Consider the following 16,341-nt stretch of genomic DNA (forward strand, 5'->3'; position numbering starts at 1 on the left):
CTGATCTTGGATTGTTTCACAATTTTGTTTAATGTAAAATGCCTTTTTGAATTTAAGTTGAATCTACTATGAATCTGCCGCAGCCTGATTCTTCTGTTTCTCTGTGGTTGAAATTTCAAATGCAAGAGCAGTGCGGATAAGGAGGAACAATTGCAGCTGTCAAAATCTCTTTCATTGTACACATAGGCATGCACGTGTAGTTCTATATCCACTCTCTGCTGAATCTATTGAGTTGATGCATGGTACAAACGTCTTTCCTTTGTTCTGTCAAAACCTGGTTTATTTGTCTCACTTTATGTTTGACTTTCTCCAGCAGCTGCACATTTACTGCATGTTTCTGCAACCTCCATGAAACAGATAGCAAGCAATTAGTTCTGAGAAGATGTTGAACTTTGTAAGCTTGTGAATTTGTGCCCACAATTGAATATGCTGTCGGTATTCATCCTTATATAAACTAGTAAACCTAAAGCACAAGTTTGAAATTTCCAAAAACCCAACTATGGCTGCAGACTAAGAGGTTGATTCTCAGTTGAATTGGCAGTAGAGCAACCTTTTCTCATTGCAGAGTGCTTCGATTTTATGTTAATATCAAATGTATTGCTTTAGGACAAAAAACATGAGGAGAGCAGAATTCTTCCAGTAACAAGGGAAGTCAAAGCTTTCACATTTGCAGATGGTGATATACCTGCATATCTAGAATAAAAAATGAAAAAGCAGTAACGGTAGAAAAAACCAAACACATGCATATATTAATGACACATATTTTATTTGAGTCACCTCCATGCTAAAGTTTGCCCAGATAAATAATGCTTCATGGCATGTCTTGCTGAGTGGTATTCTTCACACCGACATGAATGCCCATTTGCGAACTCAAATCACATACACACACACAAGCATACACCCACACAGTATTTGTTTCGGCTCGAGTAACCATACAGAAATCTAGGACATAGTCTTATTTTGATGATTCAAGGCAGGATCATTTAGTTAAACATGGTTTTTGCAAAATTAGGGAAGTTAAAATTCCCACAGCAACCTAATAGTTGCTGCACATTATGTGACGTTCCTCTCTGGGAAAAATGCACAACTCTGATTAGCCCTGTTGACCTCCCGGGTTGAAATCAAAATGGACCTATTATGCTAATTTACAGTTCTACTTCTGTCATTTTTTTAAAACTTTGAATGAGTCACTCTTAAACAAAAGAAATGATTTTTCTCATATTGCCTGCCTGTTATTCAGCCTGTCAGTTAAGCCTCTGACAGACCGTTTTCGACTCTGTGATAGCTCCAGGATCTTTAAAGCTCCCCTTGCTAGAACTTCCTGAGGCCTGCTGAGCTGCTGCAATAAGCACAATTGTGCTTGTGCGCAGCGCACCACCTCATCCTGTTAGTGGTGGATTTCCTGAAAGTGAACCATAAACCTGTTTAATTAATAGATTTGAGCTTGTATCTGAAAAGTGGAAGGTACGAACATTCACGACATGAAATACTGTTGAAGGATTTCATTGTTTCCATGTATAAAACTGTTTCCATTTATGAAACTTTTAATAGATGTGCTTGTAGGAAATCCACTTAAATGCAGACTGAAGTGGAAACGTCTGCCACCAGGGAATTCCAAAGCTAAAATTACCAGTAAAACCTTATTGAAAGACTGTATAATAGTTAAACGTCTATAATAGTACTCAGGCAGACCACTTTAGGAGAACATGCTATGTCTGGAGTGGATGACTGTACAGTACAAAGAATTCATGACAAGCTTATGTTGTGTATTTACTATTACCACTGACATTGCAAGATTATAAAAATAAGGAAAAGCCTGATAGGTCTCCTTTAAGTCTTCAGCATGGAGCTCCCCTCATGCTGCACGACTCCACTGCTCTCTCCATTAGCCTTGTGGCCTGACTGCTCTCAGCTATTTATCCAGGTGCTCGGTCCACACAACACTTTTTCTCTCCTTGGACTAAATTGCCTGGAACGTTTTGTAGCGGGGCAAGAGAAGGAAGGAACAAGCCGCGAGGCCTCATCTCTAGAACTGATGAGTCCCTGGCAGACCTTGAGCTCTGTAAAGAGGAAGATTGTTCCCACTGCTGTGTGTGTGTGTGTGTGGGAGCGTGTACGCGGGCCCATGTGTGTTGGTCAAGGCCATACCTCTGTCCCTGTTCCCAGGAGATGCATTGAGAGAGAAAGAAAAGGTTAATGATATGGGGAGTATCTATCTACTGTATCTGTCTCTGTCTGTCCATGTCTCTCTGTTCTGTATTTCCTTCTCTCACTTCCCTCTGGTTATTGTGTCAGGGTTATCTCTACATTGCAATCCATCCCTTCTCCTACCCATAAAGTTTATACGACCCTAAAGTTACGATTGCAGTTTTACAGAATGCTATTCTGTGCAGGTGCAGCCCTATTGCACATTCTTCTATTCTTCTTTCTATCACGATCAGGGAAACAATAGAAATTCACAGAGCCAGAATCACATTGGTTAATGACAGATATTAATCCTCCACGAGCATATAGTTATTGTGAATGGAGACCTTGTTGATTGATGTGTCACAACTCAGCGCATCTTCGACCTTATACCGAGAAGGCATTTAAGAGATGATAATGCACAAAAGGAACAAAGTGCATCTCGATGCAAGAGGACTGTTTTCAGAATATGTAATTACGTCAAGGTGAAAATTTAAGCCGAACACCCTTTAACAGAAGCTGTAGACTTTTGTAGCAGTGGATATAATCAAAATGAAAGCCATTTGACCACCCAGGCATGACCGCATCCTTGATACCTGATAAAATGCAGAAACTTCTGTCCTGTTGAACAATAGAGATGTTTTCAAAAGCACTTTCAACTTGAATTTATTGTCCACTTTGCTGCAGCAGCTCCGCACATATCCCACACCGCATAAAAGACTATCTTATCTTATATATGATCCTTGCTCTGATCCGTTTTCGTCCCTTGGATAAGGAGTTCCGAACAGTCATCCACTGAACAGAGACAGCCATCTGTTTGAAGGAAGTTCAGTGAGAGACAGCGTTGTAAAATAATTGATCATTTAAAGTATGAGTGGTTATATAGTAGTAACCCTTGGGATTATTCTTATATAAAACAGTATATACTCTTAAAAGAAAACATGATGCTGCCAGTATTTATATAACTGTACCATTACTTCGTCATGGCAACGTGAAAATGATATTGTCAGTATTTTGAATGGAGCAAAAACATAATTGAAATGGTCAAATTCATATAGTTTTATAACTTGTCGAGCAAGACAAAAAAACAAGCAAAGATGAACCATGCTGTGATCTTACTAAAACATTTTGTTTATAGTAAATTCATTTACAGACAGAAAAGCCAGCAGGGCCTTTTCAGAGAGAATCCAGATAATGTGATGTCTGTAATGGATGCTCTCTGAATCAGTGTCGATATCAGCAGATAGCTGAGCAGTTGAAGGAGGCAGTGATTGTGAAGCATGAATGATATGGCTAAAGAAATCAAAAGTAAGCTTTGGTGCTGCCCTTTAACTAATACCAAAGAACATCTAATTTCGCATAGATGCAGCTCAGAAACTGTGAAACCTTTTAATATGTCACTGAGCAGTTTATCGACATTTGGCTCTATCTTCCAGCTGGTCTGCAGAGCTGAACTACTTGTTACTTAAGTCTCCACTTCTAATATACCACCATTAGTTGATTCCTCTGCACAAGTCATCAAGGTCACCCTATAGCCAGGAACACGTGGGTGGATGTTGAGCATGCATGAGAAAGTACATGCTTTTTATGTGTGTGCAGCTCTGTCCATTGATGTACTTTATATTAGTTATTGGGTCATACTGTTGTAAAGGCGTAGCCTTGGTTTGTAAATGAAAAATACTGAGAGAAAACCACACTCTAGTCATATTATGGAAGCCAATATTGTCGAAAGGACTATTATTCGAAGGACCATTATGGCTAAATATTAGTACAACATCACCCGGAACAAAAGAGAACACACTGTACAGTAACTAGACTAAAAGACCTGAGCAGATATTAAATCTAAACTGCATCTAGAGCTGTACAGCCTGTACCAAAGAATAATAATTGCATGGAAGTACTTAAAACACAGAACAATGCACACCTCAGGAACATCCATTCATAAAGGCACAGTAGCATCAGTGATACTGATTTACTTGTTTTCAGTTCACAACTCCATCTCCCAGATGAAAGGACAGACAGGGTAACCATGTAGAAATGTAGGACACCATCTTAGATTCAGTTCTAGAGAGGGTTATCAGTGCCTGCTGTGTCACCGAGTCATTGAGCAGCTTTGTTTTTCTTTGTAGTTTTTCCCCCTTTTTTCTTTTCTTATATTTTCCCAAATGGGTTCACCCTCCATTCTCACCTAAAAGAAAAAATAAATCTCTCTAGACTGGAGCAATACCCTTTTAGCTGCTAAGTCAAACCGAGCGCGCACATTTGCAGTCCATTGAAAGTGTTTGGAAACGTGTGTGTGTGTGTGCGCTAAGCATTCCTGGCCCCCAAGATTGCCCCGCTGTCCTACTGGGCTGACCTCTTCTTCTGATGTAAGGTAATTGACGGAGTAGAGGTAGGTGGTGTGTGAGCATTCGCACGCTCAGGTGAGAGGCCGGGGGCAACAGGCAGCATCTGAATATCTTTTTTTCCCCTGCCTTTTCTACTGAGTGAAAAACCACAGTCTGGCTATTTGAGACTCTTCTACTTGACTCTCTGGTATGATTCATGAAAAGCACCTGCCAGAGTGTGCCCTCGGTTGCTTGGAGCTAAGTGCCCATGCAAATACAGTTTCTGTGTGTGTTTGTTTTGAGTTTATGAGGCAACACTTGCATGAATGCATTTCAGTGTATGGGGAGATCTGAAGAGTGTAGAGGCAAAAGTTTGCTCTATGGCAGGGCTATTCAATTACAAATTCAGTGGGGCCAGATTTTAAAACCGAGACCTTAAGCTGGGCCGGACATTTTCAGCGGTCAAGAAGGTTATGACAAATGAGGGGCATTTTTAAAACCCAGCATTAGCTATTAAAAACATATCTACACAGCCAGAAAAAAGAGAATAAGTCAATAAAAGTAGTACCTAGTGATAGTAGTAGGCTAGTAAAGGTGTAGGCTAGCTGTTAATGCTTTGAATTGGAGGTTTTTTTTAGGAACTAAAAGTTTCCTGGGGGGTTATGTAAATCACTAAATGTAGCCTAGTCTTAAAATTAGGCCTAAAGATGAACAAAGATTTCTTTTCTAACATATTTTGATTGGTGAAAAACAAGGAGCAAAAAGCCATTTGGGGCAAATTACTCTGGGAAAGTATTTGATTACGGATTATTTCTTTGAAAAGTAGCTATCCTAATCAAGTTACTGTTATGATTCCATTGCAAGCCGGGCCACTCGGACATTGGGTCGCGGGCCGCCAATTGAATAGCCCTGCTCTATGGTGAGGGAGTAAAGACAGCAATAAGTCTCACTGAGAGAGAATTTATTGCAGAATAGCATATCAGATTAGTATCAACCAGCAATAGTTGGCAATGATCATCAAATAGATTCAGAGACCAGGTCTCGCTATTCGGCCAAATAGGGTGCAGTGTCTTTAAACCACGGGGGTCTCAAGAGACTGGACCCAGATTGATGATAGGATCAGATTGGTATACAGTGATGATCACATACGTATGTTTATCAGTTCAAGGTACATAGTATGTCTGGAAATTAATCATGACGTTAAAGCAAAAGTAAGCGATCCGGTCGTTTAGGCTGGTCGTTTAGCAGTCCCCGCCCTCATCATGGATCTATTGGTCCTCGTCCCTACGTCACCACATTCATGCGCATCCCTTGGCTGCACACACAGCCCTTCATGCCGTTCTCTCTCCTCATTGGATAAAGGTTGTAAGATACAAGGAAGTATACAATAAGTTTTCTTCTCAGCTTACAGCAGAGCAGAGTGACTGACAGACCCGTGTTTCAGACCAAACACTCTATGTAAGTGACTGCTGTCGGAAGATATAACTATTTAAGACTTATATTAACACAGACATTCTGCTTACTTCTGCTTTAAGCATTATTTGCAAAAGAGGTACATGCTTATTTGTTTAATAGGAACAATTTGAGCAGAAGGTACTAAATCGATTAGAAAGTGGTTTCACCATGCATCAAAGCGAAAACAAAGTTTTCCATTACAAAGAGTTACTAAATAAAACAGTGAAAACAAGAAGAAAGAAAAAGACATTTGATGAGCTTAATGGTAAAAGAAGCAAGAGAGAAATAAGCAAAACAGTCACAGCAGCCGTCCTTCACTACAGTTAGGAACAACTGTCTCTTGATCTGATGCACGACCAGCAGCCAAGTGTAGACACTGATTTATAACAAACCACCCTCCCTCCCAACACCACCACCACCATCCACGTCCCCTCCTCTCCTGAACACTGTCAGGGTGATGGTGTTGCTGTGGCAACAGCATCTCACTGCAGAGGCAAATGAGAGCAGTAATCGATCTCTTCGTGTGTCTTCTGCGTCATGTACATACATTATCACTGCTGCCGTGTGAAAATGCTACGTTGGGCGCAGTGGATGTTTTCAGGTGATATTTTTGGCAGATCTGTTAGTAGAGTAGAAGAGAGGGGTGTGTGGGGGAAAGAGACGAGAGCAGAGAGAGGAAGGTGATGTGTGACAAAGATCGTCGGCTGCGCTGTCAGCCGAGTTAGCAATTTTGCTAGTTTGTCTTAAAGGCTTGTAAAAGCTTATAAGCTCCACTGTGTGCAGAGCGAAATCCTCCCAACATGGGGCTCAATCAACATTTCACAAACCACTGATAAACACAAAAAACGGGGAGTTAAATAACTTCCCTGCTGCTTTTACTTCCGAAAGCTCACACTGCAGACATGAAAGGGACACACAACTTTTTGAACCTTGGTGCTATTATTACTTGTTATTAGCAGTGTTAACAGTGTGGCACTAAAGGGATTCTAGTCAGGCCATCATTTTCATTTTTACTCCAGAGTGGTCATACACATTCATTCATGGTCTCCTGACATATTGGTGCAGTGAAGATGTATCTTAAGGGCTGTGGTGGTCCTCTGACCTTTGTTGTGATATTTGGTACAGACTGTCATGTTCCCTTCACCTCCAACTGTAATTGTGTGTCATGCTAATGCAAACATTGTAAACATTATGTCTGCTGAACATGTTACTATTGTCATTATGACTACTGTATGTTAGTACAGTATGCTGATGTTAGTATTTAGCCCAGTGCTCTGTTCCCAGCCATCTTGCTAGCTTTGTATAACCTGTACTGTAGTCTATACTCTATTTAATGACATCTGCCACTGGCGCTTCCTTTCTTATCAGCTGGAGTTTATTCATTCAAGCAGTCCATGTTGAAGACAGTTCCTCCATGGACAAACTGATACTCTGATGTCTAAATCTGGACTCAATTGGTTTTCACCCAGCAGCTGCTGTGGCTCAGACTGAGGTGGAGATACAAAACATACCAACAAATCCACCAGGGACTTAAGGTTATCTTATATTGATCCATTTAACAGGTCCCAGCCATGATTCAAATGTAAATACTACTACACTTTCATGTTGTAAATGCAAAATAGAGATATGCCTGCAAAAACATGCTAAACCACGGGTGTAATTGTGTCTAATTGATCAGGCCAATGCACTGCAGTAATCTCTCTCTGAATGAGCTGTTGGATTGTTCTGGCCATCCCCACATTGATTGCCCTTTGATTGTAGCTCTGTAGCATTTGCTCGGCATCCGCTGGACTGTAAATCCATCGAAATTCTCATCTTGTTACGGATCTGAGAGAAAGAAAGGGGTGGAAGACAGAGAGGGTGAGGGGGTGGAGGGCAGAACGATAGAACGAATGACTGTGCAGTGTGGGAGTTAGAAGATTTGAAAATATCTAATAGGAGAAAGAAAAATGGGGGGGAAAAAGGGCAATTTGAGATTGAGAATGAAAGTGCAATGAAACAAAGCCAATTTGGCAGTTTGGAAGTATAGCACGACTTTTGTTGAAATGTGTGTATATACGTATATATGTGGGTGTGTACGTGTGTGGATGAGAAACGAAAACAGCCGTCAGCCTGTGGGGCTGGGGAAACTAGATTCTAAAGCCATTTTGAAGGGACACAAATGACCTTGAGGCCGCTGTAGTCAGACAGATGCTGTCCTGCCCCAACCTGATTCAACTTCTCTTTTCATATCTGCTGAGAGAGAGAGAGAGAGAGAGGGAGAGAGAGAGAGATGGAGTGGGTCTGTCTGTCCAGTAGCTTATAAAAAGTCCATTATGGTGCACTTCTATCAGTTTGGACTCTCCCAGATGGACCCTGGAGTAAATGGACAGCACCAGAGAGCTATAAGCTCAGATTTGATATACGGCTGAGAAATAGCTGTGTGTGTGTGTGTGTGTGGGCAGTTCAGGAGAGTGTGCATTCAATCATATATGCTGCACTGAATGAGCTGACGGTAGTCAACAGCAAACATTTCCGTGCCACTATGTTTTTGTGCATGCCCTTTATTTACCACAGCTGTTTTAGCATATTATCATACACGCTCCCCAGCACCCCCCCCCAACACACACACACACACACACACACACACACACACACACACACACACACACACACACACACACACACACACACACACACAGCCATCCCAGCAGGCTTAAATCCGGCTCAGTCTGACAAAGGAGCCTGTGGCTCTAACTGGCTCTGCCCCAATCCCCTTCCCCAGCCTGGTGCTTTGTACGGGCTCAAAACCGCTTTACTGCATGACGTTTATTTATCAGCCATATTTACTTCCTATTGTGTGGGTGTGTATCAGTGTGTGTGTGTGTGGGGGTGTGTGTGTTCCACATCAAGGTATATTTGAGTTTTGGTGTCATCTCTCATTTGTGTATTTAGATCTTCTATGTGCTGCCGCGTAAACGTCTCCATGCTTGTGTGTGTTGACTGAGGGTGTAACCAACACTCCTCGCATCGAACGAAGAAACTGATAAACACCTCTGCCTGCTGAGTGACGCTGCTCAGCAGGGCTTTGTCCCACATACTTAACTGATTCTTTGTGAGGAGGAGAAAACCTTGAAGAAAGAGGTGGACTGTTGCTTTATTCTTCACAGTTTGGTTCCAACTTGGAAAACAAAATGGTCAGCCGTGAAAAACCAGAACTGTGGGACCAGCATTGTTGTATCTTTTTACCTGCAATTTCCCAGTTGGAAACAGGGATTCAAAATAACAACATTCATTTAAACAGAAATGTCACAGCTTACGACTTGACATGCACTTTACCCACCTTGGTGACATTTTACAATAAGCTCAGACATTTTATGATAAGCTGCCTCACACAAATCATCGCCATAGGTAGCTGAAGTGGCAAGGTCATAGGGTTGAAACTAACAGTTTATTTACACCATGGAAATCAAAATAGCTGCACTTAAAGAATTCATTTTATCCTTTGCTTGATGACTGAACTCTGAACACACAGACACCCATAACCTCATAATAACTCGGATGCATCCATTACAGTATGTTCTTCAGTAGAAACCGTGCACCTAAAATATCACAGTGCAGCCTTTGCTCCTGGCAAATTGCAATATTATTGACCTTAACTACCACATGCACCTGTAAAGGGAGAATTCATTCTCCTGGAGAGGAAGAGAGAGATAAAATAGGTTCAAAAGCAGGAATGAGATGCTCCTCAGTTCAAGCCCTCTTCTTTCAGCATCAAGTAAATCAGCTGTTTGAAGGCAGGTTCAGACCCTGACTTTTATGGACTCAGTTCAGAAAACATTATTATCCCATACGGGCAATTCAGTTTACAGCTCCCAGTTCAATTAAGTTGGAAAAGAAAACGCACAACACATACAACAATTGTGGGAGCCAAAGTGTGTTTTGTGTGCTTCTACATGTTTTGTTTGTTTATATCGTAAAGTTCATATGAGTGTAAATAAATAATTGATTTGCTTGGATAAATAGTTGATTAAAATAGGCAAAATATTAGTACAATTCATGTGATTTAATTCATAATAAGTTAAAAAGGATTTTTTGTAACCTATGTTACTGTCGCTTTAAGAGGACAGAGGCAGTTGAGGCTTGGTGAGGACTGAGCCACACAGTTTTCTTACTGTAGTGCCTTTTTTGAATGAGAAAAACTTTGATTTTGGATTACTCCTGTAATTGGATACATTTGGAAACAAGGAATAAATACATTCTTTCTAATCTTTTTACACCGAGTCCTGTGGACATGTTTTCCATGCAGTAAAGGTGCACGAGTCAAGTTAACCTGGCTAAAAGCTTCAACTCCCACAATAATCATTCATTGGACATACAACTCTGACACTCAACTTTCAGTAAATCAGTTCAACTCATGGTTCCCAACAGCGATGTCATGTACATGTGCAAATATGCAAGTAAATAAATAGATGACAAACCTAATTCATTCATCAACCTAATAACTGAAGGGATAAAAGAATTTGAGTCGTGATTTGTCTTCCTCAGGGGGGCAGAGTAGCGTCGCCCTGAGGGCATCAGAGTAGATTCACCAGACCTGACATGGTCTCTCTGCTTCAGGATGCATTTTGCTTTCTGGACCACATGTTTTTTCCGGAGCACACTCAGGTCTGTTAGCTGGACTCCAATAATCTTGGAGCAGACTCTGACGATCTGATTGAGACTGTTCTTGACCTTCGCTGACAGACCATTGAACCAACAAATAAAAGAGAACGTTAAAAGACTTCTCAATAAAAGAATGATAAAAGGAACATAAAATATGATTTTAGAAACACTAAAAGAGTTTAGTTTCCACATCAGGTGGATTCTTTGTTGTCCCCGTTTGACAAGTGACTCTGAGTTTTTGTCAAATTTAAGATGAGAGTCAAATATGGTTCCTAAGTATTTCTAGGTTTCTACGATTTGGACTGGTTCACCGTGTATCTGGCTATGTTTTGGCTCAGACCAGTGACTTCCCATGATTATTGTCAAGGGAAAATTCTCAAATGTATTTTTACTTCGGTGACACTTGAGTCAAATGACACTAAAACCACAAGTAAGACATTGTATCTCCACCTCTGCTCCCGACCTATCACAGGATTATTGACCCTGCACACAACTGGAAGTGATCCTGCCAGCTATAGATGGAAAATACATTCCCCTGGAGATGAAGAAACAGCTGAAATAGGTGAAAAAAAGTAAAGATGAGAGAGGGCAAGACGACTTGATGAAGTGTGTGATGATATGTCCATTAAAGTGCAGTCGAGAACATTAAACAATATAGTGGGGTTTGTAAAGGTCAGTCCTCTCAGGGCTTTATCCATATTGATCTTTACTTTCGATTGTGCTGGACTCCTCACCAGTGTCCATCTAAATCCTCTTTTGTGCCGTAGACCAAGTGGAGAGAGAGAGAGAGAGAGAGAGAGAAAAAAGAGGGACAAACAAAGGCAGTGAGAGAGAGAGAGAGAGTGAATGAGAGAGAGGGAAATAAAGAGATAGAAGGAAAACAGTGGCCACTGGTCATTTTATGTGAGGCATTACTCCTATGTCCTGCTTCACTGACCTCTATTTCTCAGAAGCACAGAGGTGTAGAATATACCTCTGCACGCACACACACGCACACACACACACACACACACACACACACACACACACACACACACACACACACACACACACACACACACACACACACACACACACACACACACACACACACACACACACACACACACACACAGGGCTTAATTTGTGCCAGCTTCTGTCAGATAATGATTCAGAAACTCCCAGATCTGGACCGGCCATTCCTCTGTTGCTTTTAAAATAAATCAATGCATTTTGTGAAAGCTGAATTCCAAAACTTTATTTTAAGTCGCTGAAAGTCTTGTTGTCTCATTGGATGGTTTCCTACTGATGTTACCCATGAATCCTTTCAGCAGGCTGACAGTCAGACCTTAAACCTGCCAGACGCTCTATGGTGGATCAGTGGGGTTGTAATGCTGTATTGGCAGCACAGGTTTTGCTGAGAACATGAGCAGCATTGCTAGCTTTGTGGCACCTGTTAGCAGACAGGACCAGCAGGAGGAATCTGAGGAGGATTAGGAGAACTTGGAATTGATCGTTTGCTAAGCCCCGCCCCTTAAAGACCCCCTCCCATGAAAATCGTGTTTTTGGTGCTTTTCACATGTTCCTGTGGCATTTTTCTTGTGTTAGAGGTCATATCAGCAGAAAATGAAGTGCAAAATTGCATTTCTGAGTTTTTCTGCCTTCAAATTGCTGTGAACCAATGGCAGACGCAAACTGGCCGTTTCAGGGAGACTGGAGCTGATGCGTCACAACCCCAGGGAGGGCACTAGTGCTACAAGCTCCCGCCCCGCTCTGCATCTGGCTCAGAGGTGAAAGGCTTGGCAGCTCGGTGGAGCTGACAAGGTATAACAGGTATAGCTCACCTGGTAGAGCAGCTTCCACCGTGAGCAAGGACTATGTTCCAGTCTGGGATCGAATCCCAGTGTGCAGTTTTACGCTAAACGCGCTGAATCTGTAATTGTACAATGTCCAGCTGTCAGCAAGCGGGGGGTGGGGTGCGAGGAGGTGGCTGGGCGGGTGCAGAGCAGCGCAGTCTCCGCCCACCCTCCAGAGGTGCATTGCTAATGTGCATGGCTAATGAGCTGGTTTTAAAATGACCAAAAAGGGTCGCGGAAGGGGGACTTTAAGTTAGGGTTGCTGTGCCTCTCAACCTCAATTTACTCGACCATGGTACACTCAACATACAGGTGGCAAATTTACTACTTGGAATTCATTGTGATTTCTTTTCTTTCTTTCTTCTTTTCTAAAATTTTTGGGCTTTTTCGCCTTTAAAGGGGAATTGCCATTTTTTTACAATCTGGACCTTATTTCTAGCATAAAATACGATCGTTTACTCACCCAGATAACTTTGGTGTCATTACAAGTTGTTCCGACCAAATTAGATCCAGCCGAGAGCCGTGTATATCCATATAATGTGAGTCTATCAGGCACCGGAATGCAGCCTCTAAATAAGGCAAGGCATCTTTATTTATATAGCGCATTTCATACCAAGGCAACTCAGTGTGCTTTACATAAGACAAAATATTTAAAAAGAACAGCATAAAACAACATAAAAACAAAAACACAAAGTTAAAAGCAGGAGCAAAGAAGAATAAAAAAAGTAGAAAAAAAAGTTTAAAGTTTAAAATGGATAATTAATCAATTAAGTGATTTTACGGTATCATATTTGGACAGTTGTTGTAAGGTGTACATTTGCATACTGACAGAGAGAACCCTGCTTCTTTTGTTAAAAATGACATTTATTTAGAGGTTTGATGGATTTTAGTGTTGGATTTAGCTCAGGCTCTGGGGATATACTGTAGCTACAGTATATCTGCTTGACAATGCGATAATAAAATGTTTTCTGTCAGCGTGTGATGGGAATATCATGGCCAAACAGAGGCTGTTTTCCTGTTTAATTCAACCATTCCACTCTCATAGCTGTCCATCTTCTTTCCATTTGCTTGTACCACTTGTTTCTCATGTGAAAATCTCCTGTTGCACTTAAATCTCAGTTGTTGTACCATCCTCTGTTCTTCGCTTATGAATGTTGAGTCATGGTCAGGACGATGAGTTGTGTTATTTTGGTGATGATGATGATGATAAAGATGAGTGTTGTTTCAAGTAAACTGTATCAAGTTGAACCTTTGATAATGGATGGGTTAATGTTTGTTTTAATATTAAAATATAACTGTAAAATGTGCAGCAAAGCAACTAATCATTTGACCTGAAAACTTCAGCAGTGCCATATCTCTTGGCATGTGCATTTCTTCCTTTTTCTATTGTCAAACACGATGCAGCAGTATTGTGTTTCTTTTGTTGTTGTTTTTGTTGGCGGTGAATTGATAAGGTGAAAATTGAAAAATGTTTTATTTTCTCCTAAAATCCCGAGCACTCTCTTTGTACTGTTGCACCAACTTTTGAAACAAAGTGAAAATAGCAGTACACACACACACACACACACACACATGGATACAATGGTTATTTCTTTCCCCCATGCACTAGACAGCTGCAGATATCATCTACACAACAGACAAACCAAATTATTACATTGTTCATGTGCTGAAGTGTTCAAGCTGAGAAGCAGCAGCCCACGCACAACAACTGGGAGGGCGAGTGAGGTAGAATGAACGGAAGAGAGTTTAAAGAAAAAAAAAGTTGTTTCTGGAAAAGGACAAATTGGAGGTCTGGTTGCGATGGGCATTTGAGCAGTCATGACAGAGCCTCAGCCAACACAACAAAAAGCATGAATGCTGGGAAATTGTACTGTTAGTGTGTTTTCCTTTGGTCAACTTTTTGATACAGTCTAAAGTAAATTTGGGTGTCAATCTCTTTTGCCCTCCGTCATCTACACACACACACACACACACACACACACACACACACACACACACACACACACACACACACACACACACTCTACTAACGTGGATAATATATGTTAGATACGCTGTATGTTGCAGCTTCTTTGAGTAAATGCAGCCACCACAAAAAATCCCATGGGCAAAAAATACCCAAGTGAAAAAGATCTGTTAAATCAAAGATTGTTTCCCTGCCGAGGGAGTTGATTAAGTCTTGTGTTGCTGCAACTAAGCCTACAAATCCATTTGCACAGAACATAACAGTCTGCGCTCATGCCTCCGTATGTTTGTACCAAATGAGATAAAAACCGACTTAGATATGTTGCATGATTTCACTTTCGCCATACTCCCTCTCTAGGCAATCGTTCCTTTTCCACAGATGCTCATCATTCATGTGAGGCATTTGAGTTCAGTTGATTTCTCTGATAAAATAGAAAACGTGGCTGCATAGTTGCATATATGTTTGTTTATATATATTTGCACAATTTAATATACATTTTCTGTTGCTTACTTTGCTTGTGTGAATCTTTTCTGACTGAATTTCAATATGTATATTTTTTTTATTGACATTTCATGTTTTCCCTCTAAGATAATGAGCCCGTCAGAACTGACTTTCCTCCTGATTTTCTGAGATTATACTGCAGACTTGACATTCTGTTATCTGCCACTGTGTGATTTGTGCGCTGAAGTGTAACAGCGTGTTCTTTAAATATTCTGTTACAAGGATCAAGCCAAGGGAATGTAGGCGTTGTATTTTTTATTTTTGCCAGAGTCGTGTTTTGAATGTACTAAAAACCTGCCTTTTTTGACTTCTGTGAATGTGCGAAGTGGGTGTGTTTGCTGATGAACACTTATTTGCTAAAGCCTTAAAACCGTGTTTCTTTATGCTATGTCACAATAATGTGTCGTGTTCTGTAAACACACCAGGCATCTCCAAGACTTAATCGTCCCACACCTCTTACTGGATTAAATATATTGAAATATACAACTTCGTGTACATGAGGGAAAAACAGATAAATTCAAGTGGAGCCCATTCTTTTTTCCCATTTCAGATCCATATGATGACGATCTGAAGGTGAAGACCCAAAGACCAAGATCAGCTGACCAGCCAGGTGTGTTTCAGGCACAAACAGGTGAGTAATGTGAATGTTTGACTGAGCTGACCTTCGTGGGCTGCACTAAAAGATAACTACAGTTACTATTTTTTTTTTTTGAATCTGACACAAACTGAAGTTGAACATTAGCATTTGTGAATATGTAAAATGTAAGACTTAAAATTGTACATAATTAATAGAATTAAAGAGAGAAAGATTGAATTATTCATGAGATGATAGACAGTGTTACATGCTGGCTACTTCAGCTGCACTAGAACACATATACATCTGATTTCAGCTGTTCACATCCCATGTTCATACATATACACATACAGTACAGGAACCCACATTTCAATACTTGGTACTATACTACTGAGTGGAGGAGGGAGTCCCTACCGCGAGGGAAACCCCTGGCTCCGTCTTGTCCTTCTTCTCTGCCCCCCCCTCCCCTTCCTCGTCTCTCTCCTATTCTTCCATTCCTCCAGGCATATGTGATGAGCTTAAGCCTTGACTCACGGCATGTTAATGAAGATGTAATGCGATTAACGGACATGCAATTAATTTGATTTCCTTCTTTGCCATGTGATGATGCCTCCATCAAAGGACACGGCGCTCATAAACAATTTAGAAAGAGGAAGAAGAAGCAGAACGCTTTCACTCGTAATTTTCGCTTTTCAAGGGCGTAGCACAGAGGGAACAATGGAGCAGTCTCCGCAGCCGCCTGGAGAACACACAATCACACACTCGTGTCTGAACACCAAAATAATGTATGGGTGCTGAAACTCATAGTCAAAGAAAACACTCACATCCACAGGCAGGCTCGTGGGGATAAAAGCC

The 16,341-nt window shown here is 41.1% G+C and overlaps 1 protein-coding gene across 48 annotated transcripts in view; it reads left to right on the forward strand.

Moving 5' to 3' along the window:
- adgrb2 (adhesion G protein-coupled receptor B2) overlaps positions 1-16,341 on the forward strand; it is a 230,935-nt gene that overhangs the window by 99,304 nt on the left and 115,290 nt on the right. For 47 of the 48 annotated variants that reach the window (XR_015037151.1, XR_015037152.1, XM_085792214.1 and 44 more), the window contains one exon: positions 15,463-15,543. Coding sequence is in view for 46 of the 48 variants with exons in the window: in XM_085792214.1 (XP_085648340.1) it covers positions 15,463-15,543 (81 nt within the window). In the remaining 2 variants the exon portion in view is untranslated. The remainder of the gene's footprint in view (positions 1-15,462; positions 15,544-16,341) is intronic. The other variant, XM_085792190.1, reaches the window with a different exon arrangement.

Source organism: Trachurus japonicus, chromosome 11 (genome assembly GCF_045865225.1).
Source record: "Trachurus japonicus isolate A0001 chromosome 11, Traja_1.0".
In the NCBI taxonomy this organism is placed as follows: Eukaryota; Metazoa; Chordata; class Actinopteri; order Carangiformes; family Carangidae; genus Trachurus; species Trachurus japonicus.